Genomic DNA, 26,424 nt, shown 5'->3' on the forward strand with positions numbered 1-26,424 from the left:
GCCACTATAGACAATGCCCCTGAAGAATGCTCCACGCCACTTGCCTACAGACCGCAGCGTCAAACAGAAGAACAAGCCTATGGGCCAGAAAGGCAAAGACAGCCACCCTTTTACAGTCCCCGCCAGGATAGAACCCCTCCACCGCCCAGGAAAGTCTATGGCACAAACCATGCCAGTACAAGACAGCACCAATCCACCAGGACGTACGATAATAGGCCCAGATGCTACAACTGCGGTAGAATAGGCCACTTTGGCTAGAACACCCAAACTCCAGGGGGTGGCAAAACTACGCCCCGTCACCCTCTCGACTCGGGGCCCGACGTGCCTCAAAATACTGTATATTAATACTGTTGTAAATGACTGTTACGTACCGGCGATCATCGACACAGGCGCGGAGCTAAATGTGATAAGCCATCTCCTAGTCAACAAAAAACATAGAGTCAGAGACCCACCCACGTTGCTTGTGACAGCACGCGGCCAGAAAGTAAGAAGTCTAGGCGAAACAATGGCATCACTGGAGCTCAGAGGGAACTACATGAAAAAATTAGAAATTAAAGCAACAATATTAGAGAATACACCACAACTTTGGGCGTGGAATTCTTAAGAGAAATGCAGGCAGCAATTTGCTTAATATCTAATACACTCACCCTAAATCAGGACTTGGTATTAACGCTCGGGGGAAAGCGAAATTCTGCACCCAAAAAACCAGGCATAACAAGAAGCTGGACAGAGGTGGTCCAGGAAATGCCGGGGTCCATCTTCAGTTTTCCGAGCAGCACTGCATGGGCCGTTGCAGTCTCTTCGGCTCCCAGTAGAAATAGAGGAGTGGGAAAAGCCATCAGGGACCATTTGGCAGATTACAACACAGAAAAGCTACCCATAGGGAGCGTGGTCAGTTTGTTTAAGAAGAACAGACATACCCTACAGATGATAGTAAAAGAAGAGGGTAGCGAATATATCCCTACTCATACGCTCCAACATTGCTGTAGGAAATTGAAAGATTGGGCAGTACAAAATAAAATAAGTAAGGTTAGGTTAGGTTAGGTTAGGTTAGGTTAGGCTATACCTAGATTGACATCCGCAAACAGCGAGTCAGATTGGGAGAAGCTTAAAGACTTGCTGTATGAGACTTTCAAGGAAACAAGTGTGACGGTACTGGTTTCAAAAAATAAAGAACCCCGACCGAGAAAAATCAAGACACAAGAAACCAGCTCTTGGAACACCCTGCCAAACTACATAGAAAACGGTGACCACGTGATAATTAAGTTGAAGGCAAATGAAGATTACACCCTGAAGCCAGGAGAGGAAAAAACCATCAAAACGGCACCAGAAATACCCTTGTCTACAGAAATGTTGGTAGTACAAAATGAGGGATGGCTAGTACGCAACAACCTACTATGCAATCTAGAAAGAGCCGAAGACTCTATATCATTGACCCTCAAGAACGTAGGGCCAACTAGAAGGGTTATTTACAAAGACACAACGGTGGCACGGCTAGAAGAGCCCAGTGGTTTGAGCACAACAGCACTCTGTACAATTCAGAGAGTAGACGAAGAAGTGGTGACATTAGAAGACCACAAACTGGACCACATGAGGGATAAGTAGTTCAAAAGGGAACTAGAGGACCTACTGGTTGAATATGAGGATGTGTTTTGCAAGTCACCAAAATTTATGGGCAAAACACAACTTATAGAGCACAAAATAGAAGTGACAGAAGACAAACCAGTAAAATGCCGCCCTTATAGAGTCTCACAATCCGAGCGAGAAATCATTGACACACAAATAAAAGAAATGCTCGATTGCGGAGTAATAAGACCATGCCACTCGCCGTGGGCGAGCCCCGTTGTACTGGTGAAGAAGAAAGATGGCACCACGAGGTTCTGCGTGGATTACAAAAGAACTATAAACCCAGTCACCAAAAAATCATGTTACCCGATACCACAAATCGATGACATTCTCACATACATGGGAAATGCCAAGTACTTTACAACTTTGGACATGTTCTCGGGTTACTGGCAGATACCTATAGAAGAGTCATCCAAACAATACAGGGCTTTCACGGCACAGGGACATGGATCATACGAATTCAACGTGTTAAGCTTTGGTCTATGCACCCTTCCAACAACTTGCAGATAAAATATTTAGGGACTTAAAGTGGAAGGACATACTAATATATCTAGATGATATTATTATTTATTCAGAGAACTTAGAGGAACACTTAGCAAAATTACAAAAAGTATTCCAGAAAATGAGAGAAGCCAATCTGACCTTAAAACCGAGTAAATGCGAATATTTACAGGAAAAGATAAGGATTTTGGGCTACACAGTAAGCAAAGAAGGAATAAGCCCAGAGGAAGAAAAACTTGCAGGGATTAAGCAATTGCTTACACCATCTAATTTATGGTCACCCTGTAAAAATCGTAACAGATCATCACGCATTATGTTGGATTCACAATGTGAAAGATCACTCAAGAAGATTAGCACGTTGGGCTCTCAAGTTGGCAGAATTTGACTACACGGTAGTCTACAAAAAAGGCAGTAAGCACCAAGATGCGGACTGTCTATCACGGAACCCGGTGGCAGGGTGGAGCGAAGTCGAATTAGATGAATTAGATGATATACCCACTTTTACGGTATCAACGTTAGACATAGGAGAAGTGCAGAATAAAGATAAGGACATACTAGAATTAAAATCAGCAATAAGCAACCCCGAATCAACAAACGTTGACGCACTGACACGACGAAAAATAAAGAATTTTAGGCTGAGGGAGGGTGTTCTGTATAGAGCAACACAAACTAAGGAAGGACTGGAACACGCACTCGTGATACCCCGGTCACTTAGGGAGGAAATTTTGTGGGAAGCTCACCACGCTCCTACCAGCGGACATATGGGGGTAACAAAAACGATAAGTAGACTTACTCCCAAATACTATTGGGATTCTATGACTAAGGACGTCAGAAATTACATTAAAGGATGTAGGGACTGCCAAGCGAGAAAAGGGCCAACAAACGATAAGCCATTGGGGTTACTCCAGCCAATAAAAGTGGGCAAGGTATTTGATAAAGTAGGGATAGACCTACTGGGACCATTCCGGAGGAGTAACCAAGGCAAGACAACGATAGTAGTGGTGACAGACTACGCGTCAAGATACGCCATCACAGCGGCCCTGCCTAACGGGAAGGCAGGACCTGTGGCAAAGTTCCTATTAGAACGAGTAATACTAATTCACGGCGTTCCTAGAAGCATCCTCAGCGATAGAGGCAAGGTATTCCAATCCGAACTAGTGCAGGAACTACAACAGATTATGGGTCTGAAAAGCACTTTTACAACGGCATACCACCCCTCGTGCAACGGCCTAACTGAACGCTTAAACAAAACGTTGGCTGACATGCTGTCACTATACTGCAATACAGAGCAGGCAGATTGGTGCACTTATCTGCCTTTCGTGACATTTGCATACAATACGGCCAAACAAGAGACGACACGTTTTAGCCCATTTCAACTAATATTCGCAAGGAACCCCACACTCCCACTGGACGCCACCCTTTTAGAAACTGAGGACGAATCGAACACGAACGAATTACGAGAGAAAGCTTTACTGTTAAGGGCAATTGCTGTAGATAATATCCACAAAAAACAAGAGAAGGACAAGGACATTTATGATAAATACCACAGAAATGGTGAATTTGAGGTAGGAGATAGGGTGAAAATATTTATCCCAATCAGGAAGGTGGGAAAAAGTGAAAAACTGCTGCTACGATGGTTCGGTCCCTACAGAATAATAAATAAACTCAGTGAGGTTAATTACGAGGTAAAACAGGAAAAAGGAAAGAAAACGGATATAGTACACATAGGGAGGATTTTACCATTCTATGATGAATGGACTTTGGGGGATATATCCGATGTAGAATCAGACGTAGAAAGCAAAGAAGTTGAACAATAAAATAAGTTGTAAGGGTAACATTTTGCATAAGTAGGGTGCAAACTCAGTATATTTCATAAAAAAGCTTACATAGTCTAAACATTAAGTATAAACAATAAAACATAACTTACAAAAGACTTATTTAAGTAGGGTGACCAACCTTTACGCCCTCTCCCGCCAGGACAGCACAACCTAGGAACCCACGGAACGAGCGACCATCCCGCGCACTTCGAAGTGGACGAGGAAAGTCAGTAGAGGGCGCCACCACCCGCGAACTGAGTAACGGGTGCTCTGGCGCACAGGAAGGCAAGACAAAGCCGCGCAAGGCCACCCTCCACGAAGGAGCGACAGATTCCAGGGGAACCACATGGGAGACAACAAGAGGGGCGTAATAAACTTAAGTTACGAATGGTCACACGTTGTAAATAAAGCCATGGGGCATGTAGGTTATACTGTCTTAAAAATATCCATTCTTTTTAAGATTTGTTTTTTCTTTTTTTCTGTGTGCGTAAATTAAAAAATTATAAGGGATGCTAGGGTGATTCAGGTAAAAAAAAAGGTAGAGGATTGTCAATTGTTGACTTGAGATTGATGTCATTACTTTAGAATACGATTTAGTCGCGAATTTTGAGCTGAAAACCGAAGAAAAACGCGAAAACGATAATACGGTTGACGAGTTATCGCGTGGTGAATTTGGTTTTTCTTCCCTGCTTGTTTTTTTGGACAATACTTTGGCTGTGCCCTAATCCTAAACCAGTGCTGGCGTCAAATGAGAAGTTTTGCACGATCGGTTTGAGGTGAACAGGATAGGCCGAGATCTGAAGTACTACACACTGGTACACGACGATACCGACAGTGGGGCCAAAGAAAGCAGATGAGGAGAGGTCCGTCATTGTGACTGACACATAGGAGGGACTCTTTCAATTTAAACAGTGAACCTGAGCCTAAATTAACAATTTCAGAGACTGTAAGTAGTAGATAAGTTGTTTAATCTATTTAGGGATTGTTGGACAGGATGTAAATTTAATTACAGTAGTGATTATTGATTTCCAAACAGTCGCTAGTGTTAGAAATTAGATAGTAAATTAAGTTAGATTCGCGGTAGGTAATTATAGTTAGGTTTAGTTATTTCCCCTTGGAAAAATAACTTGGCATCCCTTTGGGTTATAAAGATCAGTATTTTGTAAATTCTTTTTGATTTTTATTTTTCTTCAATTTAACTTAAATCAAAGAATGAATAAAAATCAAGAAAATCACTCTCGAGAAAGTTTAGATGATATAATTATGCGAATAGATAAAAGTCCAACGGTTCAGGAATGGAGACCTTCGGAACGACCTAGTCCCGAGAGTGATTCGCTTAACAATACAGCTAAGTTAGGGTTAAGTGTCCGGGACGAACACTCTTCAGAGGGGGGAGATGTCACGAATAACATAAATTGCACTATGTTCCGTTACCTAGTCTGGCCCCGGTCTCCCCCAGTGCACCGTCTGAATCAGCAAGACCGGCAAATTGGGGTCATGATGTGGGTATTTAATCAGCGTCTCAAACCATCTAAGATTACTGGTCTCTGGGTCGGTCTATCGAGCATCAGTCCGAACTTTCTAGTGCCCGGACGGATCGATACCTTCTTGGAAGCCCAGGCTGAAAAGACTAGAGTTCTTACGCAACCAAGAGGTGACCGTCCGAACTCTTGACCCTATCAGTACCTGAAGTAAGTCCTTTGGGCGTGTCGGTCATAGGGGCTCCCTGCTCGTATCGAGCGGGTTTCGCTTGGCGACACTTCAAGAGGGCTTGCAGTGCCTTAAGTAAATCCTTCGGGCGTGTCGGACATAGAGGCACCCTGCTCGTATCGAGCGGGTTCCGCTTGGCGGCACATCAGAAGGCCTTACGCACACACACACACACCTACACACCCCCTCTTGAACAGTGTTCCATGTGCGTCCCGCCAGCGGCGGTGCTAGCGGCCCTCCTAATCTGGGGGTAAGAGCTAGTTCAGTGTTCACCAAGTATTAAATAAAGACGACATACTTAAGCTACGATCTTGTTTCTCTTCCTACGCTACCCCCCAAACGTGACAATATTTGTAAATTGTAAGTATTGTAGTTTTTTTTTTTTGTAATATACACGTGTACATATACAACTAACGGTTCGTTTGATTTCCTACAGAATATTCAAGTGTGTTCATTTATAGCTAATTATGAACTCATGCAATTAATCCAAGGCCTTGAGCAATCTATTTTAAAAATGTTGAAATCTCATTAACGTGAGGAAGAACACTTATTTTTAAACTGTAAGATCTGTTATAGGTATATGCCAGTGCAGAAAGGAGATTTATTTATTCATGTGCTGAGTTACTTTTCATAATGTGACAAGCTGTGGTGCCTTTATTTTTGAGTTTAGAATAAAATTTCTTATATGAAAGTTATAGGTATTTTGTATACATGCTGTCTGACAAAATACCAAGATCAATGAAATTAACGAAATCTACATTTTTAAATGACACTGGAAAATGTTATTACATAAATAAACCGCTTTCCTGCATTTTTTCCGTTTCAAAGACGAAAATGTCAGTGCTTTACCTATGTATTTTTGAAGTAACAAAATGCAGCCAATTTATTTATGTAAAATATATGCAGAGTGTTGGTTTGGAAAAACGTATATTCAGGCGAATTTCTTGATTTGCCATCTACGTTTATTTTTTTATTGACAGCACGTATAAAATATTTATGCAAATATCTTAACTTTTGTATAAGTTTTTTTTTCTAAATTGAAAAATAAATAATAAACAACCTCAGCTTGTCACATTATAGAAACTAACCCTGTAGAAATGGAAACGATGCTGGAACGATTTTTACACCAGCATGTGCCGATACTGGTTAGCCACAGTTTCGGTTTAATGTCGTAGCCACAACGAAAATGTTCTATAAAGAAACGTTAGGAAAACGTCCTAAATCAAACATAACCGTTTCATAATCGGTTGTACGTTTGTAAGTTGACACAGGTTTGTTGCAGATTCGTAACCGAGTCAAAACTAAAAAAGGAACATTTTTAACGTAACAGGGAGAATGTTGAGTTGCGGGACATATAACGAACGTTTAAACTTAAAAAAGATGTAAATGTGTCAAACAAATAACGAAACAAAGAAACATAGAAACTAAATTGTATTGAAACAACGACGTTATTTTGTTTAGTGGGTAATCTAATAATAAATATTGATAAAAAAGTGGAATCAGCTGGGTTTACTTGACCCTGCCGGCTGCCCCCCTGAACGGTGCTATTTAATTTATTATTATTGTAACATTTGTTCCTGTATAGCTGTGATTAATAATTTATTGATGGGTAACCAAATTAAAGTCTGACAAATGGGTAAGAAAATCTACTTTTACGTTAATTTATTGTTATAATGTGTTATGTTTATAGATTTAAAAACTAAAAGTTCTCCGATGACGGAAGAACAAAAGTGAATTATGATGGAATTTATAAAGAAAACTCCAATTTTACAAACCGGAAAACTTTCAAATGGAGTGTCTTACAAAGACGTGTCAAAACTATGGTGTGAATTAACAGATATTCTGAGTTCTGTCCCAGTGCCACGTAAGGAATGGAAGGATTGGAGAAAAGCAAGTAAAAATTTATATAATTTTTCTAAAAAAGGCATAAAAATCAAATACAACTTTTTGTTGTGCTTAATCAAATTACCCACCACAGCAGGGTACTACGTTGTGATACAAGGTGTTTTATATTCAACATATGTTTATGTCATAATTAAAAAACGAAAGATTTCAGCAAAAAACAAACTACCGTTTTCCGTTTTCACCTCTTCAAAAAGTTTAAAGATATCTGAGATACGGCGGGTACCTCAACAATGATATTTTTCAATTTTCCCCTGTATCTTAACAACGAAATGGGTTATGACAATTCTGCTAACGCCATGTTAAATTTCACAAAAAAGTAACACACTGTCGCAAAAACTGCAACCCCGTATCTTTAAAAATAAGTGAGATACCTTACAAAAGTGTCGAAAATGGGACACCCTGTACACCAACATTCCTTTAGCTATGCCATTAATCGATTCAGATACTCACTTAGTGGGTACGGTACGGAAAAAACGATGTGGTTTGCCAAAAGCAGTTGTATTAAAGAAACTTCAAAAAGGTCAAATATTTGCGCAGCAGAGTAGGGAGGGTCTAATTTTTATAAATTGGAAAGACAACATAAATGTTTTTATGCTGTCAAGTAAACATACTGACAAAATGATCGAGGTGAGGGGCACAATAGGGGTAAAACTAAAACCTGAAGCTGTTTGGGATTATATCAGGGCTAACGAATCTGTCCATCTATCTGATAAGATAGTCACCTTCGAGTTACTTTTGATCACATCTATGGCGAACGCATACATATATGTTGTACAAACAAAATGAACAAGAAACCATCTCGATCACAGATTTCAAAAAATCCGTCATACAATATTTGACATCTAATAAACTTCAAACTGAAATTTTATAAAAAGGCGTAGTAGCAAAGAAAAGAAGTTTTACTCAAAGAGATTAATCGCAAGGAAGGTACAAAATAAAACAATGTGTAAACTTTTGAGTGTAAAAAAGTGTTTCAAGCGCGTTCTAAGTTTGTATACACATTAAAAGACGCGGTTTTTTTTTGAAGTTCTAATAATAAACATTCTGGCTCGTTCTTAGAAAACCCACTTGATAAAAGGTTGATTCTTCGATGTAAATCGAAGCTGAGCAGACACAAAAAGTTAATTTTGCTGTAGGATGTTGATCAGTCAGGAAAATAAATTGTACGTTTGATATTAATGACTGATTGCTGGTGTGGTTCAATTCCAATGTCAACTTCTGCACAGTTACTCAGTTCGCCATGCGTAGATTGACATTTAGAAATGATAATTCTTGTAATACATCCCCATTTAGTCGGACATTAAATAAAAATTATGCGGCCAAATATTGTGGATAGGAAAATGTTGCATATGACATAACAGCAAATCGAAATAGCAAATAAAACTACACACAACCCGCGCCCCAATCTTTAGTATATTAGTAAAATAAATAAGAATTCCAGCGTTTCCCTGTACCACTTTTTATACATCTCGCTTCACCGGGAGAATATCTGAAACAAAGAAAATAATATTACGACAAGAACATAAAAAACGTCAACGTGTTTTAACCGATTTCAGCTGAATACCTAAAAAAAAATTTATATGAACTTTTTATAACATCCGGAGATTTCCGTCAAAAACCGAAAAAGTCAAATTTCTATTTGTTTTTTACCACTTTATTAATGATTATTTTGGAATTTACTCCGCATGTAATAAAAGGTTTTGAATTTTTTTTTACCAAATTATTTAGCAATAAAACTTCTCCATTGAACTAAAGCTCTTACCACAATAGTTTCTGAGATAGCAATGCTAATGCATAGAATTTGTAACACCCTGTATATAAAGTAAAAGTTTAAGAATTAAGTGTAGAATTTAAAATGTATTAAAAAATGTGGTTCTATTTAAAAATACCCATATTTTATCTGCCACAAATTTATGCTCCACCCTGCATAGTCAAAACAAAAAGAAAACATTTCTAATTTTTGTTTTAAAAAAAATTGCCCAGCCTAAATTAAAACTGATATATATTATCACATAGCTTATAATAAACACAAATCACAAAACGGTGCACGCTAGATGTAACAAGTCTTCCTGATCAATCAATCAATAAGTAAATTCAAAAGTCAATAATATACAGGATGTTACATTATAAAAAATAGAAAATTTGGACTGTCACAGTTTTACAAGATACTTTTTGTAGTTTCCCAAATAGTTTACTCTGATTAAAATAATCAAATCAACCTTAATGTTAATTCCTGTCTATCTGAGATATTATTTATAGAAAGGGAATAGCTTGAATAATCAAATTATCTAAAAAATCAGAAGAATTTACTTGGTTTTAAAAACACTGCAACTACACAAAGGTGTTTGCTTGATAATCATAGTACTCATAAGATAGAAGATGTCTCATACAAGAGGTGTCTTGAGTTCAACATTTGTACTCACTGCAAACTACCTCATTATTACTATACTTTAAACATGCTTTTAGATTAGAGACACTAAATATAATACATATTGATTTGACGTTCAATAATGCAATTTAGCAAAGTAAATAATGATGATTATTGTTAAGATGATTGTGTTAACGTAAAACTGCAATGCTTTTCATTTTAATGTCAATTTCAGTAAAAATAGTTAACTAACATTAAATCTTGCTCTTTTATGCACTGTTATAATGTAGTACTTCTTGGTGGGTAATTTGAGCCTTGTTTAAGTCATTTTCTTTATAAAAGTTATGCTTTCTCACCCACATGAAAAAGTAGTGAAGTATTCAGCATATACCAGATACAGATCTGTAAGATAGGCCTAATTTGCTACTTGAACTATAGTTATGTTAAAAAAAACATTAAAATAAACATTTACTGATTAGCGCTTCTATTTCAGTCATTGTCAGTTTGAAAACCATTGACATTTATTTGATTTGTTTACTATTAATTCTTTTCCGTTTCTTTGTGTTGTTAATCATTTATAAAGTTTTCTTTTTACCACACCACCACAGTTCTTTTAAGAGCTATTGTTTCTACGCTTTTAACATTCTGTAAGTACTTTCATATTATTATTATTAATATTTTTATTTTTTTTATATCGGCTGTCACGGTCTAACCAAAATTGACATAATTACTAACCTGTTTTGAAAAAAAAATGGGAGTGTCTATTATGGTTTTTATTTTGCCATTTGGTTTTAACAGAATTAATATATGTCATAAATTCGGAATTACTTACTATTACAGTATTTTTTAGACAATGCCTGGAAAAATTCTCCACAGACAAGCCCAGCAGTTAATTCTTAACCTTTGTGAATATTTTGAATTGGAAAAAAACAATGGACGGCCTTTAGAAGCTTTATCATCTGTTCAGGAAGTAAATAACAAATTTTAAGACCTTATATATTCTTAGTGATGTATTTTTTTGATACTAGAGGGTTGCAGCTGCTTTGACAATTTCCCGCAAAACTGTTTATTCAATTCGGAAAAAGCAAGCAAGCAATCTTATTTATTTCCTCACCTAGAAAACGTAAATCGAGATGTTATCGACGGGCCAAGACCACTGATGTATCTGAAAGCATTAAAATGGATGTTCGAAATACATTATATGATATGTACAAAGATAGTGAGTTAATAATAGTAAAACATATCTACTTTTGTAAGAAACATCTATAAACATTTTATTTTTTCAAGAGATTTTTGGGTTGCATTAGATTTTTCATAAAAATTTCTTCAAACATACATTTTTACAAATTTTATATCACAAAAGTTTCTTGACAATGGCACCCATTAAGTGTGAAAGAGTATATTTTTTGTGTAAAACATATTAATAATAAAGTCATAGGAAAAATAAAATATGCGTCTAAAATGTTTTCCAGCGGGTTTAAAATAAAATAAGTGAATTGCAACCTGAAAACTTCCGGCTCTGGCATATGAGATACTACAGCATCACTCAGAATGTCTTATTGAATTTTTAATTTGTTGTATTTATTTTAGAGAAACATGTAACCATCAAAAACCTAAATCAAGAGCTTAAGGTTAAAGAAATAATACATATTGGTGATACATCTCTGCGAATTTTGGTAAATGAATTAGGTTTCAAATTTAGACGGGATGATAACAGGAGAGCTCTCATAGAACGAAGCCATATTTCTTCCATGAGGGCTTGTGTTTTACGGAAATATATGGATAATATGACCAGTGAATACCGACGACAAGTGATTTTCCTGAATGAAACATGGATTTACTCTAAGGGAAATAAAACAAAGTCATGGCAGGATGAAAGTATAAAAAGTGTGCGTAAACCAGAAGGATATGATGGCAAACGTTTTATCATTGTTCATGCCGGATCTTCAAATGGATTTGTTCAAAATGCCAGTTTATCATTTTGTTCAAAATCAATGACACTAGATTACCATGGTGAAATGAATAATAGTATATTCACTAAATGGATGACAACACAGCTAATCCCCAATCTGGAAGAGCCATCTTTAATAGTAATGGACAACGCGCCATATCATAGTGTACTAGAAGAGAAACAACCATCATCTGCCTCTACAAAAGGAGACATAATAAAATGGTTAAAAAAGAACAACATTACATTTGACGAAAAACTACTAAAAGCTGAATTGTTACAATTAGCTAAAAGGAATAAGAAGGAGAATATTTATATAATTGACGAGCTAATCAGGCAACATGGGCATGAGGTTTTAAGACTTCCACCTTATCATTGCCAGTTTAATTCAATAGAATTAATTTGCGCCCATGCTAAGAATTACTACAACAAGCATATTGGACGCAATGGTTATGGTGATGAAAAGGTCCTCAGCATGTGGAAAAAAGCTCTGGAACAATGCACCCCACAAGTATGGGAAAACTGTGTACGACACACTGAAAAATTGATTAAGGGGTGGTATGAGAGGGAGCAATTTATAGTAAACATGGAAGTTGAACCACTTCCTTATAAGTGTTTCTAACACTTCTGATTCAGACTCTGATGATATTTATGATTCAGAATAATTTTGTAGATGTTTGTAAATTTTTTTCATTGCCAATGTGAAAACTCCACTTTATATACTCATGTGAATAGTTAGAGTGTTACTTTATTTATTTATTGTCAGCAATAATGAAACAATGACAATAATTAGGAAAATACGATAGGGCGACATATGTTTTTTCTATGATCCAAAGGGAGACTTCTCATAAATAAAAAAATGTTATTTCGTTCAACATATTTTTGATTCACTTAGGTATAAGGTTGTCTTAGTGCAAATTTGCAGCCAAAGATCTCTACTTTCTAACTGATAACACACGCAAAATTTTAAACGTGACGAAGCTTTAGACACGCCCGTTTCTCTAATATGAACACAACAGGTTTGTTGACGAAAACTTGATTTGATTCATATGATTATAAATGACGTAGCCTTTGTGACGCACGGGTAAACTCACTCCGCGAGAACAGTATACACCCTACTCCGAGCACAACAACTTAAAAAATACCAGACGAGAAAAATGTGTAGTAATGATGCATCAGCAGGGTTAAATACCTAGGTTAAGTTTGAAATTGGTATTATAATCTTACTTAAGACCAGCAGGCTCTATGTCCTTCAAAAAATATACATTTACTTGATTTTATTGTCTAATTTTCAACTATTATTGAAATATTGTATTAAAATAACAAATACAACTATTTTAGCTGCATGGGAATCTATTTGACATAACATAAATAATAAATACAAAAGCAAAGTGACAAATTCGAACTTTAGTTGACATAACAACAGATGGAAGATGGCTTAATCAGCAGAATTTGAACTGAAAAAAATTGAACTTAAGTATTGGATTGTTAAAAAAAACATTGCAGCTGCACAAATACAGGGTGTTACAAATTAGATGCATTAGCATTGCTATCTCAGAAAGTATAGTTGATAGAGCTTTAGTTAAATGGAGGCAAAGTTGCGCATTTTGCTGCTAAATAGTTCGGTAAAATTTTTTTTTTTAAATTTTCATTACATCCGGAGATATCCAACAAAAACAACTAATCAAATTTCTCTTTTATTTTTTTCAACTTTATTATTGATTATTTTGGAAAATCAATTGCACCTTCTGGAGGCATTAATTTATGCTATTTAAGAAAATAATGTTTGTATTTAGCTACAACGTTTCGTTTTTTAGATACCATCATAATATTTTAAAATACGGACCGAGACTTTCGATTTCGTTTTTTTAGTAGCTACCAACCTACCGAAAATAATGATGTGCCACACTTGTCAAAAAATTATACCTAGTGTACTTAGGTATTTGTTTTTTTCAAATATGCATTTGAAATTCATATGTTATCATAATGAGTAAATAATTTAGTTTGATATGATTAAGCTGATTCATCAAAACTCAACCGCGAATTCAAACATGTGAGTATCTGAAAAATAAATAACTAACAAAAAACATATTTTTTTTTAAATAAATGAAAAGTACCATAAGAAACTCTCGCTCTTTTTCGAAGGAGCAATGAACCTATTTATTAAATTATATAAAACTAAATTATCTACTCATTATGACAACTATGCTAATTACTACTCATTATGATTTTTTTTTTTTTAAAAATCTTAAAATAGCAAGTACATAATACGAGTACACTAGGTATATTTTTTGACAAGTGTGACACATCATTAGTTTCAGAAGGTCTGTGGCTATTAAAAAATGAAATAAAAAGTTTAGGTCGGTAATTGAAAATTTGAAGCTGACGTTGGTATCTAAAAAAGTAATGTTTGAGCTAAAAACTAAAACTATTTTCTTGAAGAAAATGTGCCTGCAGAAGGTGCCATTGATTAAAGTGGTAAAAAAATAAAATAGAATTTTGAGTTTTATTAAATTATTTAGCAATAAAATGCGCAACTTTGCCTCCATTTAACTAAAGCTCTATCAACTATACTTTCTGAGATAGCAATGCTAATGCATCGAATTGGTAACACCCTATATGTTTGGTTTAAAATCATGGTACTAGATAAGCAAATGTTGTATCATCTAAGTAATTTCGTAGACATCATTTGATCTGAAGAATTGACACGTATATGAATTAGATTATTACTGTTCCTTCAAACATGCATTTAGATAACACTACATACAGTGCTTTTGTAACATGCATGCTGCCTAAGTTCAATAAAATTAAAAAGACTAACTTTTCACAAAAATTCTCGAACCCCCTCATGCTTTTAATTTTATTAAATGCTGCTTGTGTTATATGAATTGGAATTATACAGGGCCCAAAAACTGGGTATTTAAAATATTTTTGATCTTTTAAATGGCAACACTTCTTTATTATTGTATAATTTGGATTCTAGAAACAAACAATTCTAAATATGTTCCATGCAACTTGTACCACAATTGTCCTGTAAATATTGATAATTTGACACCAATAATTTTACAATAAATCAGATTAACATCCCCAAAAATGATTGATGACATTTTTTAAAAAAATGTAAAAAGATAATAAACCGTCTTGGTTATTGTAACAGTACATAGAGTTCATTTTGAACAGCTGATTTTAATTTTTTTCAATTTTTTTAAGTAAAAGTTGTAGGACCTATAATTTTGAAAAGTGTATTTGACATTTGTTTGAAAACAATTGAATATCAGTATGGAGTATGTTGCATGAAATATGGTAAGGATTGTTTGTAGAATCCAAAACCTCCTATAAAAATAAGGTTCCAAGTGTTTTTGCAAAAAGTAAAGCCCACTTTAAAATTTAGTTTAAGTATTAGTAGGTGTAATGGCCCAAAAATGCCTTCTTCCAATTTTGGGTATATTAAACACTTTTTAGACCAAATTGGTAAACTTACTTAAGCTTCAAGGTACTAAACACACACCCGTCAAGTTTTACACTTGTAGTTCCAAAACAACATGGTCTAACATGGGCTTAAAAATTTAACACGTAAAATCCTATGTTGCGCGTTAAAAAAACCGCACTGTAGATATGCACTAAGAACAATTGATTAAAAAAACTGTAGGTTACAATTGATTGATAAAATTTCAAGCTTCACTATGGCAACATTGCATTTGTGTTATGGCCAGACCAAACCAGACGGAGAAGTACCGACCTAACCTCACAGATTATGTAAATTTTAAACGGCTTTTGGTGTTTTTCAGTTTTTTTCCCGGCAACGGTAAGTACTTAATTCAAAATTAGGATAAAGTACCAAACTTAATTTTTAAATCAATTTTAGGTATGTCTAAGAAAGCCTCAAGACAGCAATATATTCTTTTTTTTTTTTAAACTTTGCCATTACACCACAACACATTCCCAAACTTGATATTATTTCTGCAATTGAAGAGACAACTCAAAATTTGCCAGAAGAACATCAACAAGAATTTAAAATAAGATCAAAACTTATCTTAGAAAAACAACACAAAATCAAACAAAACCTATCCAAACCTGAACAACAAGCATTATACTCTCTCAAAAAAGACAACAACATAAAAATACTTCCAGCAGACAAAGGTAACGCTACAGTCATAATGGACTCTATTACATACCACAACAAAGTCATGACTCTTTTAAATGAAAACAATTACACAAAACTAAATAAAAACCCAACAGAAAAAATTGAAAGGCAAATTTACACTACTTTAAAAAAACATCAAGATCAATTTTCTGATCTTGAGAGGCGTAATCTTACGCCACGTAATAGCAAAACACCACATTTTTATGGTGTTCCTAAAATTCATAAAAATAACATGCCATTAAGGCCAATTGTGAGTAGTATAAATTCGCCTACTCACTCATTAGCTCGCTTCTTGCTAAACATTTTAAATCCTTTAGTAGGTAACACAGATTCTTACATAAAAAACTCTCCTCACTTTCTTGAAAAACTCAAACATATCGACATTAATCCAAATCATATTCTGGTAAGTTTTGATGTTGTAAGTTTATTCACAAACGTCCCAGTTGACAAAACTCTTTCAATTGTTAGATCTAAATTGCAAAATGATTCAAGTCTTGGGGAACGTACAAGCTTAAGCGTAAACACTATTTTAGAACTTTTAACAATTTGTGTTAAAACAACATTCTTCCAATATGGAGATGATTATTACCAACAAAATTCTGGAATGGCAATGGGTTCTCCATTGTCTCCAATATTAAGTAATGTTTTTATGGAACATTTCGAAGAAAATAACATTAATAATTTTAATTATAAACCAACAATCTGGTGGAGATATATTGATGATGTTTTCACAATATATCCATTTGGTAATGATCATCTCCAACAATTTCTAACTCACATAAACTCAATAGAACCCACAATCAAATTTACAACAGAAACTGAACAAAATAACGAACTTCCATTCTTAGACATTCTAATCAAAAAAGACATAAACAAATTTGAAACAAAAGTATACAGAAAACCAACCCACACAAATAGATATTTAAACTACAAATCCAATCATCCAATAATGGTAAAAAAAGGTATTGTAAAAAGTTTATTTGATAGAGCCAATAATGATGCAATAATGAACAATTTAATAAAGAAAAATTATTCATTAAAAATGTTCTAAAAGAAAATGACTATCCTGAAACATTTATTAATAAATGTTTTAGGGATTTAGAACATCCAAAACAATCTGGAAATCAAAATCAAATTTTACCTTTTACTAACCTTTTTATTCCTTACATTCCAGGTATTTCTGACAAAATCAAACGAATAGCTAAAAAATATAACATCAGAACAATATTTAGAACTCAAAACACATTAAGATCACACTTAACTAAAACAAAACCTCACAATGAAAATGAATCTACAAGAAACGTGATATATAAAATTCCTTGCGAATGCAATCAATTTTATATTGGTGAAACCTCCAGACCTTTAAAAAAACGTATTAAAGAACACCAAAATTATTTAAGAACTGGAGACTTTCACAAATCTAATATATGCCAACACGCGTTTGATAATGATCATAGAGTCAAATGGAATGAATGTAGTATCATAGACAAAGAAACTTTTTCAAAAAGACGTAAAATAAAAGAAAGTGCATATATTAGATTAAACCATGACTCCTGTGTTGCTACATCCTCTATTAATATTGACCAAACTTGGTTAAATATTCTAGAGGAGGAGATAACACTTGGCCATATCAAACGAAACTGAAATTTCTTGTAATTTTGTTTTCATTATAAAACCCACCTTCACTACAACAATAGATAACCTTTCCTATTGGAATGACAAAAGTCAAAATTTATGTCAATTTTTATTGACAAAACCCTTCTCAGAGTTCCATATTGAACATTATCAGGTTTAATATTTATTAAGTTGTTGTTTTCTGTGTTCTGCCGTTGTGTTCTTTCTTTCTTTTTTAGATTCTCTGAAGACGGTGGTAGATTTTCCACCGAAACGTCAGCGTTTTTAGGTAACAAGATCGAGCCTAAGTCAGTGGTCTTGTGTTGGGACGACTAGGTTAATGTTATTTTCAACTTAGTTGAAAATAGTGCGAAATTCCATTTTCCCAACAAACCTTTTTTTGTGTGAGACAGAAGACCCAATAAACAAAGAAAAAAATGAGTAACTCGTCTCAACAAACATATAGAACATATCTCCAGCAATATATTCAACTTCTAACTGAGCTAAAAAGTTCTGAGGTTTTAAAGTGGGGAAAAGGTACCCCAAATTTAAAAAGACAATCTTGGGAACAAGCTGCAAAGGCTATAAATTCTATTGGAGGTACCCAAAAAACTGGTGAACAATGGAAAAAGGTATATAATTTACAGTAGTTAAGACTTCCCAGCAAACACAAGCCGTTTGGCAAGTAAACGGCCGAACGGCGGCACAAGCAGTTTTCTTATGGCAAATATTAGTGTACTATATTAGTGTACCGGTTTTCCGGATATAAACTACAGATATCCCACCTCTGGCGGTGCGCCTTTGGCTTTCTTCTATAGCTCAGGGGCCATTTTAGTACTTTACTCATTCGTAAAACCGATCGTTTCACAAATAGTTTGATTTTCCCGCAATATGTTGACGTGTGTGACACTATTGACAAACTCGTTTCGTTTGCCGGCCGGCGTCAACTTGTTTAGTGGATAGTTAAATTGGTTAAATTAATCTATTTTAATTGTAAATTGTATTTTATTTTTATGTATGCTTTAGAATTGTTTGTTAGTGTGTGTTGTGCATTTTACGCTACGATGTCAAGCTTTCAATCAGAAACGTAAGTTCCCACATTGTTGTTTTGTATTCACCATTCACCTAGATTTTGAACACTAAAGTTTTGTCTTCATTCAGTTTTGTTATAGAAGTGTAGCAATGGTAATCCAGTTGAACCCTTAGTTTAGTTGGCTTGGGTTGGTTGGTTAATTACGGGTCATACCCTGTCTGTCAGCTGTCAACGTCAACTCATGTAAGTCAAGTCGAAGTTCGATGTAGTTTTTGAGAAGTTAAAAAAAGACATGCTGTTTTGTTAATGTTAGTTTAACATTCTTTTAATTATTAAAACTTAAAACTCAAAGTTTCTGGTGTTTGAATTACCCTACTGCATATCTGCATTAAATATTAAGATTTTGCAAGGCAACTTGACTCAATTTCATTACATTGAGATACATTTCAATCAATTGGAGACTACATCATACTGAATCGCCATTTTGATTGAAAACCTCTATCAACTGTCAACTTTACGTCATATTTCTTGCGTTTCAAACTTGAAATGAAGTCAATGGATTTACGGCATAAGGCTGATTGTCAATGCCCATTGAGTTTGAGGATGGATTACTGCTAGGAAATGAAGACTTAGAAGAAGATAGACAAACAAGTAAAAGAGGTGGAAAAAATAGGAAAAAAACAGACAGTTGACACTGGGGACTTAGAAGGAAATCCAAAGAAGGAAGCAAAAGCTTTGAAGGAAAAATTTAAAGATACTATTTGGCGCAAAAAAAAAACTTGACTCTTGATAACGCCGTAGCATTTCTTGGTTTCTTTTTCATGGTAGCACAAATTTTTCCCCTGACATTGAGGCTCTGAGCACACCTTTTTCGTTTTTTAGTTACTTTTTTGACCAAGAGCTCGTGTCAAAAATAACATCCGAGTCTAATTATTTTTCAATAGAAAAAGACCCTAGCAGGCCTCCTAATATAACTGAGCGTGATATAAGCCAGTTTCTTGGCATCTGTATATAGGTACTTAATTTAATTTCTTCAAATAGATCATGATTTTATGTCTCCAAACAAATATTGACATTATTACTACTAATGGCAATAATTATGTATTTTTAAAATAACAAGAGCTATTTTACGACGGCATCAAAAATAAGTTGAAATTCGAGAAATATCAATTTTTGCGATCCCGCATAGTTAGCTATAGGAGACTTTAATAATTTTCGATAGACAATTACATTTTGAATCTACTCTAACCATAAAATAGGGGGTGTTTCATTTGATTATGTTGAGTTATTATTACGGTTTCAAGGTTGCCATTATTGACTAAACAATGTGAGACACCCTGTATGAGACAATTTATCACTCCTGAATCATAAAACTTGATCTTTTGGCAGTACCCAAACCAATTTTCGTTAATGAAAATCATACAAACGTTAGGTGATTAAACTTTAAAATGTGTTCTACATTTTTACAATATAATGAATATCTGGGAAACTGTAGAGTGTAGGCATATTAAACCTTGATAAAATCATCTTTTATTTGCAAAGTAGATTCTGAAAATAAAGTAAAATACTCGGTATTCCATTTAAAAAATACAACTTACGATATTTTCTTTTACTTTTGAGACGACCGCTACATGCTGAAAATAATTTTTATTCAATTTCGTCCTATAACTAGTCAATTATTCAAGGCTTAGCAACGATTTCAAACATTTTTTATTCACTAGATGTTTAAAATTTTTTAAAATTATTCTGAGTGACATTCGCCTATTAACAGATGTAAACAAACAAACATCAATGTCACATCTATGGGGCGCGGTGCTAATTTAATAGAACTGTAATTTTAGTTTTTTTTTAATATAACAAGTCGAAATTTAATAAAATATTGTATAAACACATGTCTTAAACCAGTTTATTCACTCGAAGAACTTGAAGGCCACTCGCTACGCTTTTCGTGAATAAAAAATGGAAGTCACTTGCTGTATAAATAACTATTAGATAAACTGCACGTATCGACTTTTGAATGCTTTAAATTTTCAGAATTCTGGACCATGCGGTTTTTCCATAATAAATTGCGGGGATTCATCGGGGTTCACACTGTATAATAGTTTATATACGATGCGAGGGTTGAAATATAGAAGATAATTTGGTATTGCTGAAGGTGCTTTTTTATTGTTAGATTTGGTGTACATCATTCTGTAGCGAACATTTCATACATTTGTTTAAGTGGATACTTTAGAACCAGTATTAGTCAACAAGGCGTACAAAGAATAAGACGTTTTGATCATCTACAAAACCATAGCACAGAGGACATAAATTCGCAAGTAAAGAAAACAAAAGTCTTACCGTAAAGAAAACTCCCAAATTCAAAGGGAAACCGAGTCCCATAGTGAAATGATAGGGTTTCTGTACTCGTTGCATTAGAAACACTAACATTTTGCGCATTTTTGTGTTATAATTTAACCAGTCCAGTTCGTAAATACGGTTCAGAAGCTCGAACACTTCTAGCATGAAACACTGGTTGAACCATGACACTGTTAACATTTCGATAGCGGCTATAATACCCATTGTCGACACGTATCCCATTTCTGTTGAACTCACACCCTAAAATATTGGGTTAAATTTAATTCAAAATTTTGAGAATGACGGAACAATGTGAGAGTAAGGTATTGAAAGTGACAATTGACTCTTCATCTGTCAAATTCACCAAGTAGCGACAATTGTTAACAAGGTCCAGTAATTCTTAACAGTTCGTGCCTCATAACTGATATACAGGGTAATTCAAATTCGACCCTCACCATTGGGATCTCAGAAACCATAAGAGATACGAGAAAGTTTAAATTGGGGCAAAGTTGCGCAATATAAAGCTCAACCAAATGCTGTTTTAAAAATTTTGATTTTCCGAGTATTTCCGAAGATATCCGAAAAAAACTGAAAATTTGATTTTTTGTCCACCAAATAGTACGTTTTATTCTGATTTTAGTGATGTATAATAACTTATGATTTGCTTCATAAATAACCAAATAATTCAATAAAAACTATTTTTACTTTAGTTATTGGCTTTTAGTTAATGGGCCGTTTTAAAAAATGTCATTGTTTGACAGTACTTGTCAAACACGATAATTCGGACGATCATTAGAGCGTCAATCATAGTTAAAAATGTATCTAGAAAAGAAACCCCCGCAGAAAATGTTATTATTATACAAGCATTGCTGAACTATTTAGGTTAATCAGAAAAAGAGATTTGTTGGCATTATCTCTAACTTAAAAGGCTTATTTATGTTTCCAAGAGAAAGATCATCATTTTAGGAACTTCATTTTTTGCCAAATTTCAATTTTTTATAATGTTAAGTGCAAGTTTATAGTTATTTATTTTGGAAGTGACAAACCATTTTTTATTCACTCATATTTATTCGAGTGAATAAACCGGTTTAAGTCACGTGTCTTATACAGTATTTTATTAAATTTCGACTTCTTATATTAAAAAAAAAAAACTGAAATTACAGTTCTATTAAATTTGCACCGCGCCCCGTAGATGTAACATTGATGTTTGTTTGTTTACATCTGTAAATAGGCGAATGTCATTCAGAGTGATTTAATAGTTACTTTGCAGCAAGTGACTTAAACCATTTTTTATTCACGAAAAGAACAACTAGGTCCACAAGCGTAGCGAGTGGCCTAAGCTCTTCGAGTGAATAAACCGGTTTAAGTCACGTGTACATACACCTTTGTGACTAAGTATGTTCAGGCCAATTGCGTGTGACAAGTACTACCAAGTAATCTTCATAAAACGTCTCATTAACTCAAAGCTAACTAAGGCAAAATCTCTAAAAGCTCTAATGATCGTCCGAATTATCGTGTTTGACAAGTACTGTCAAATAATGACATTTTATGAAACGGCCCATTAACTCAAAGCCAATAACTAAAGTAAAAATAGTTTTTATTGAATTGTTTTGTTATTTATGAAGCAAATCATAAGTTATTATACATCACTAAAATCAGAATAAAACGTACTATTTGGTCGGCTAAAAATCCAATATGGCGCCCATAAGAAAAAAGAAAGTTGATGATGGCTGCCAAAAAACGAAACGTCGTGTGGCAAATTTGAATCCATAATCGAATAGCTGAGAAAAAGTGGCAATGAAAAGGTGCTTTTAGTTTTGGAATATCTCTTCAAATAAGATTAGAAATAAATAAAAACAAAAAATCAAATTTTCAGTTTTTTTCGGATATCTTCGGAAGTACTCGGAAAATCGAAATTTTTAAAACTGCATTTGGTTGAGCTTTACATTGCGCAACTTTGCCCCAATTTAAACTTTCTCGTATCTCCTATAGTTTACGAGATCCCAATGGTGAGGGTCGAATTTGAATTACCCTGTATATCAACACTGAATCATCATTAAGCCGCCAATTTCTGGGTCAAATTTGAGCCCAAGTCCACAAACTACTGTAGCCCTCATCCAAAAGGCAGCCTCATCACCTGTTCCATTAGGGAAGACACTAGCCAGTCCAAAAAAAAAAACATTTTTTTGTCATTTGGCCGCCACCATCCTCTTCTACCTAGAGCAATTGCCGCACGTCGCTTTCCTGTACCCACTTGTAATTCCTTTTAACCCCATCATGAATCTCTTGTTTTACTTGGCCTTGGTAAACTCGGGGTAAGTATCCATTATTGTACCCATTATCTTTAAAATTTTGAAAAAATAAATGGTTACCTGTTGTAGGCGGTTTCAATCTCCCCACTAAATACCACTCGAACTTTCTCCACCAACAATATTCAAAACACTTGCTTTTCTATTACTTACGTTGTAATGATATTTTATTTTATTTCTTAATTTTGGATTATACTTACAGGAGAAGTGGATCTGTAGATGCTACAGCAAACTACACAGGTCATGCAAAATTCCTGTAGTAATAATTGAGAAGATACCAGGTTATTAAGCATGTCACAACATCTACAAAAGGATTGTAAAGAAATGACCTCACCAGGACAGAATTTCAATCTGACTGGAAAATTTTCGTTAGTTGTTTGATACATTTTATCAGCCTGTGTTCCTTTAATTGTAACACTTTTGTCTCTGTCAAACTGAAGTCCACGTTGCTATCCACAGAAGCAAAAAGGTGGCCCAACACTCTAATGAAAGCAGTTAAATGAATGATAGTGGAGACGCATAGAATGTCAATACCTGCATAAATTCTCTTTTAACATTCAACATTATTTATGACATGAACCGGGAGTTGGTGACAATCGTCATATTGATTACAGGAATTTAATTAAAGTGGCATTATTTGTCTCCAGCTCCCGTACTCCAACTTACAGAAAAATTCAGATACAAGAAAGAAAAAGGCGTAAGGTTGGTACAGGAATGCAATCCAGTAATACCCATCAGAAATAGAAGTGTCGAATGGAAACCAAAGCTGGTACGGAAAGCCTTTGTAAGTTGATGTTTTGTTCTTCTCTAGGACTGTTCCAGTAATTTACTATGTATGATATAAAGATGTTCAAGAAGGTATAAGTAAGAAAAAATAACGTTATTCTTTTGCACTTATTATAAGCTTTTTGAAGTGCGCGGTCGTTAAAGTTGCGTATTTGGGCTCTAAAATAGTGCAAATGATCAATAAACTTTAGAGAAAAATATTTACAAAGTCTGAACTGTTCTTGACCCGTCGAAGTACTGGAAAAGTCAATGGCGGAAACATCAAAGGAGGTAAGCTGATAGTCAAAGTCGTACAGATCTGAATTAATTGACCTTAGCTCCTGAAGAATCACTAGGTACTTTGATTTCGTCAAATGCCATCTAATAACTCTGAAAATTTAAACCGTCAAACGCTTAGTGTACAGGGTGCCACAAATTTGTGTGTAAGTATGGATAACTCAAAAACGGTAAAAGATAAGGAGTTTATTAAATTATGACAAAATTAAAAATTTTGCAGTATAACAATATGCCGTCGTATAAAATTTTAAATCATCCGATTTTTCCTGACAATCCAAAAAATAACGAAATTTTGGAAATTAATTTTTATTTTTTTGTGGACTTATTTGATGAGAAAAGTGAAAATAAATGACCCTTTACCTCCTCTGAAACGTGGCAATATCATTTTTGAGGTCCGACGTTTCTATTTTTATTAACCATCATCAACTTCTTCTTTGAAATACTTACTATACTTTATTTAAAACTAGGTCCAGTAGGCCAGTAATGACCTTTGGAGCAGACACAAGAGTCGATACATCAAAAACCAAAAGAATGCTAATAATAATAGGTATGAAAACAATACGCGCAATAACAACAGGCCACACTTTTCTGGATAAGAAAAAGAACTGAGACCTAAGAATCGTAAGATGGTGTAAAGCTCGACAAAGATACTGGAACGCACACATCAGAAGAATGAATGAAGATAGATTACTACGAATTAAACAGACAACAGTTAAATATCATTTAAATCAGGACAAACCAAACTTTCAGAATCTTCTGAAGAAATAGGGTCGTACTTAAAAATATATATATATAAACATTTTTTTGTGGAGAAGACTGAGTGTTTTTTTCCATCATTTTTACACATGCACCTCCACTTTGAGAAAAAATGGACTACAACTTCACGTTAAAAAATTATGTTAGATGACCAAAACTTTGAAGCAATTTGACATTGTAATGTTTTAGAAATAAAATAGTTTCAATGACAAAGTGTCAATTACTTTGAATTATCTGATGAATAATAACAAAATGTTTTTTAACATTTTTGTAAAATTGCAAGATTGAACCATATCGCATATCTGAATCAGAGAAAAAGCCATATGACGCATTAAGAAAAATTAAAGTTGATGATAAAAACCAAAAACCGAAACTTCAGATCTCCATTATGATACTGCCACGTTGAAAAAGAAGAAAGTGGAATAGAGAAATGTCATTCATTTACACTTATCTCATCAAATAAATTAGCAAAAAGTTTAAACTCATTTCCAAATTTTCAGTCGTATGCTTTCCGAAGTACTTAAAAAAATTTAAATTTTTAAATCGGCATTTTATTATCCAAATTGCACGATTTTATCACAATTTAACTAACTCTGTATTTCTTACCGTTTTCGAGATCCCCATACTTACACACAAATTTGTGGCACTCTGTATACTGCAAACTGCAAGACAAAACCAGTCATTATACATATATGAAAAGTATAAATAAAAAAAAGTATCACCTTTGTGATGTCTGTAAATGTAACATGAGAACAGCGATAATTAATACAGTAGAACTAAAGTCGCTTCCGGTAGCTACTAAAAGCCCTCCGCTTTCCAAAATTACGCACGAGGTTATTAAGATCACATGGGGTACTATTATGATATTATATAACGCTTTCAAGACAGGATTATCGAAGGGAAGTAAAATGTACCACTTTAGAATATTGTAATGAAAATTGAAGTAGTCGTTTGGAGCATCCGACATGTTGAATACTATCATTCGTATAGTTTATAAACTTATGCAAATTATGCTGAGATTGGTCAAAATTACTTTGATATATGGCTATTTAATCCATAAAATAATTAAAGGTTACGTGACCATTAATGCTAGCATTTTTTAGTTGGAAAATAATCTAATATGGACTTCGCTTTACTTCAATGATTAGGGGTTATTTGCTTTGGCAATCATTAACTAAATAACGGAAGAGTTCACTGTAATTTTCAAGAAGTATACCAGTTAAATAAAATCTCCCAATTTTGTATAGGTCTTTAAGCCTAATCGCAGTAAAACTATTAGAGTAAATCGATTCCA

General features: G+C 34.3%; 1 protein-coding gene across 1 annotated transcript; it reads right to left on the reverse strand.

The window, feature by feature from the left end:
• Positions 1-20,805: 20,805 nt before the first annotated feature.
• On the reverse strand, positions 20,806-26,098 carry LOC145738292 (odorant receptor 7a-like). Its single transcript, XM_081993110.1, has 5 exons — positions 25,853-26,098; positions 23,979-24,467; positions 23,669-23,846; positions 21,007-23,615; positions 20,806-20,948 (listed from the first exon to the last, which is right to left on the reverse strand). Exons 4-5 carry the CDS (start codon positions 21,244-21,246, stop codon positions 20,883-20,885), a joined length of 306 nt encoding a protein of 101 aa, XP_081849236.1. The 5' UTR covers positions 21,247-23,615; positions 23,669-23,846; positions 23,979-24,467; positions 25,853-26,098; the 3' UTR covers positions 20,806-20,882.
• Between the last annotated feature and the right edge of the window lie 326 nt (positions 26,099-26,424).

The sequence above is a fragment of the Ips typographus genome, linkage group LG15 (assembly GCF_016097725.1).
Source record: "Ips typographus isolate SLU linkage group LG15, UJ_Ityp_2.0, whole genome shotgun sequence".
Lineage (NCBI taxonomy): Eukaryota > Metazoa > Arthropoda > Insecta > Coleoptera > Curculionidae > Ips > Ips typographus.

Coding starts and splice junctions, on each gene's coding strand:
- LOC145738292 (XM_081993110.1), bottom strand. CDS start 21,246: ATGGGATACGTGTCGACAATGGGTATTATAGCCGCTATCGAAATGTTA. Junction 20,949..21,006: donor ATTTGGGAGTTTTCTTTACG/GTAAGACTTTTG, acceptor ATGGTTTTGTAG/ATGATCAAAACGTCTTATTC.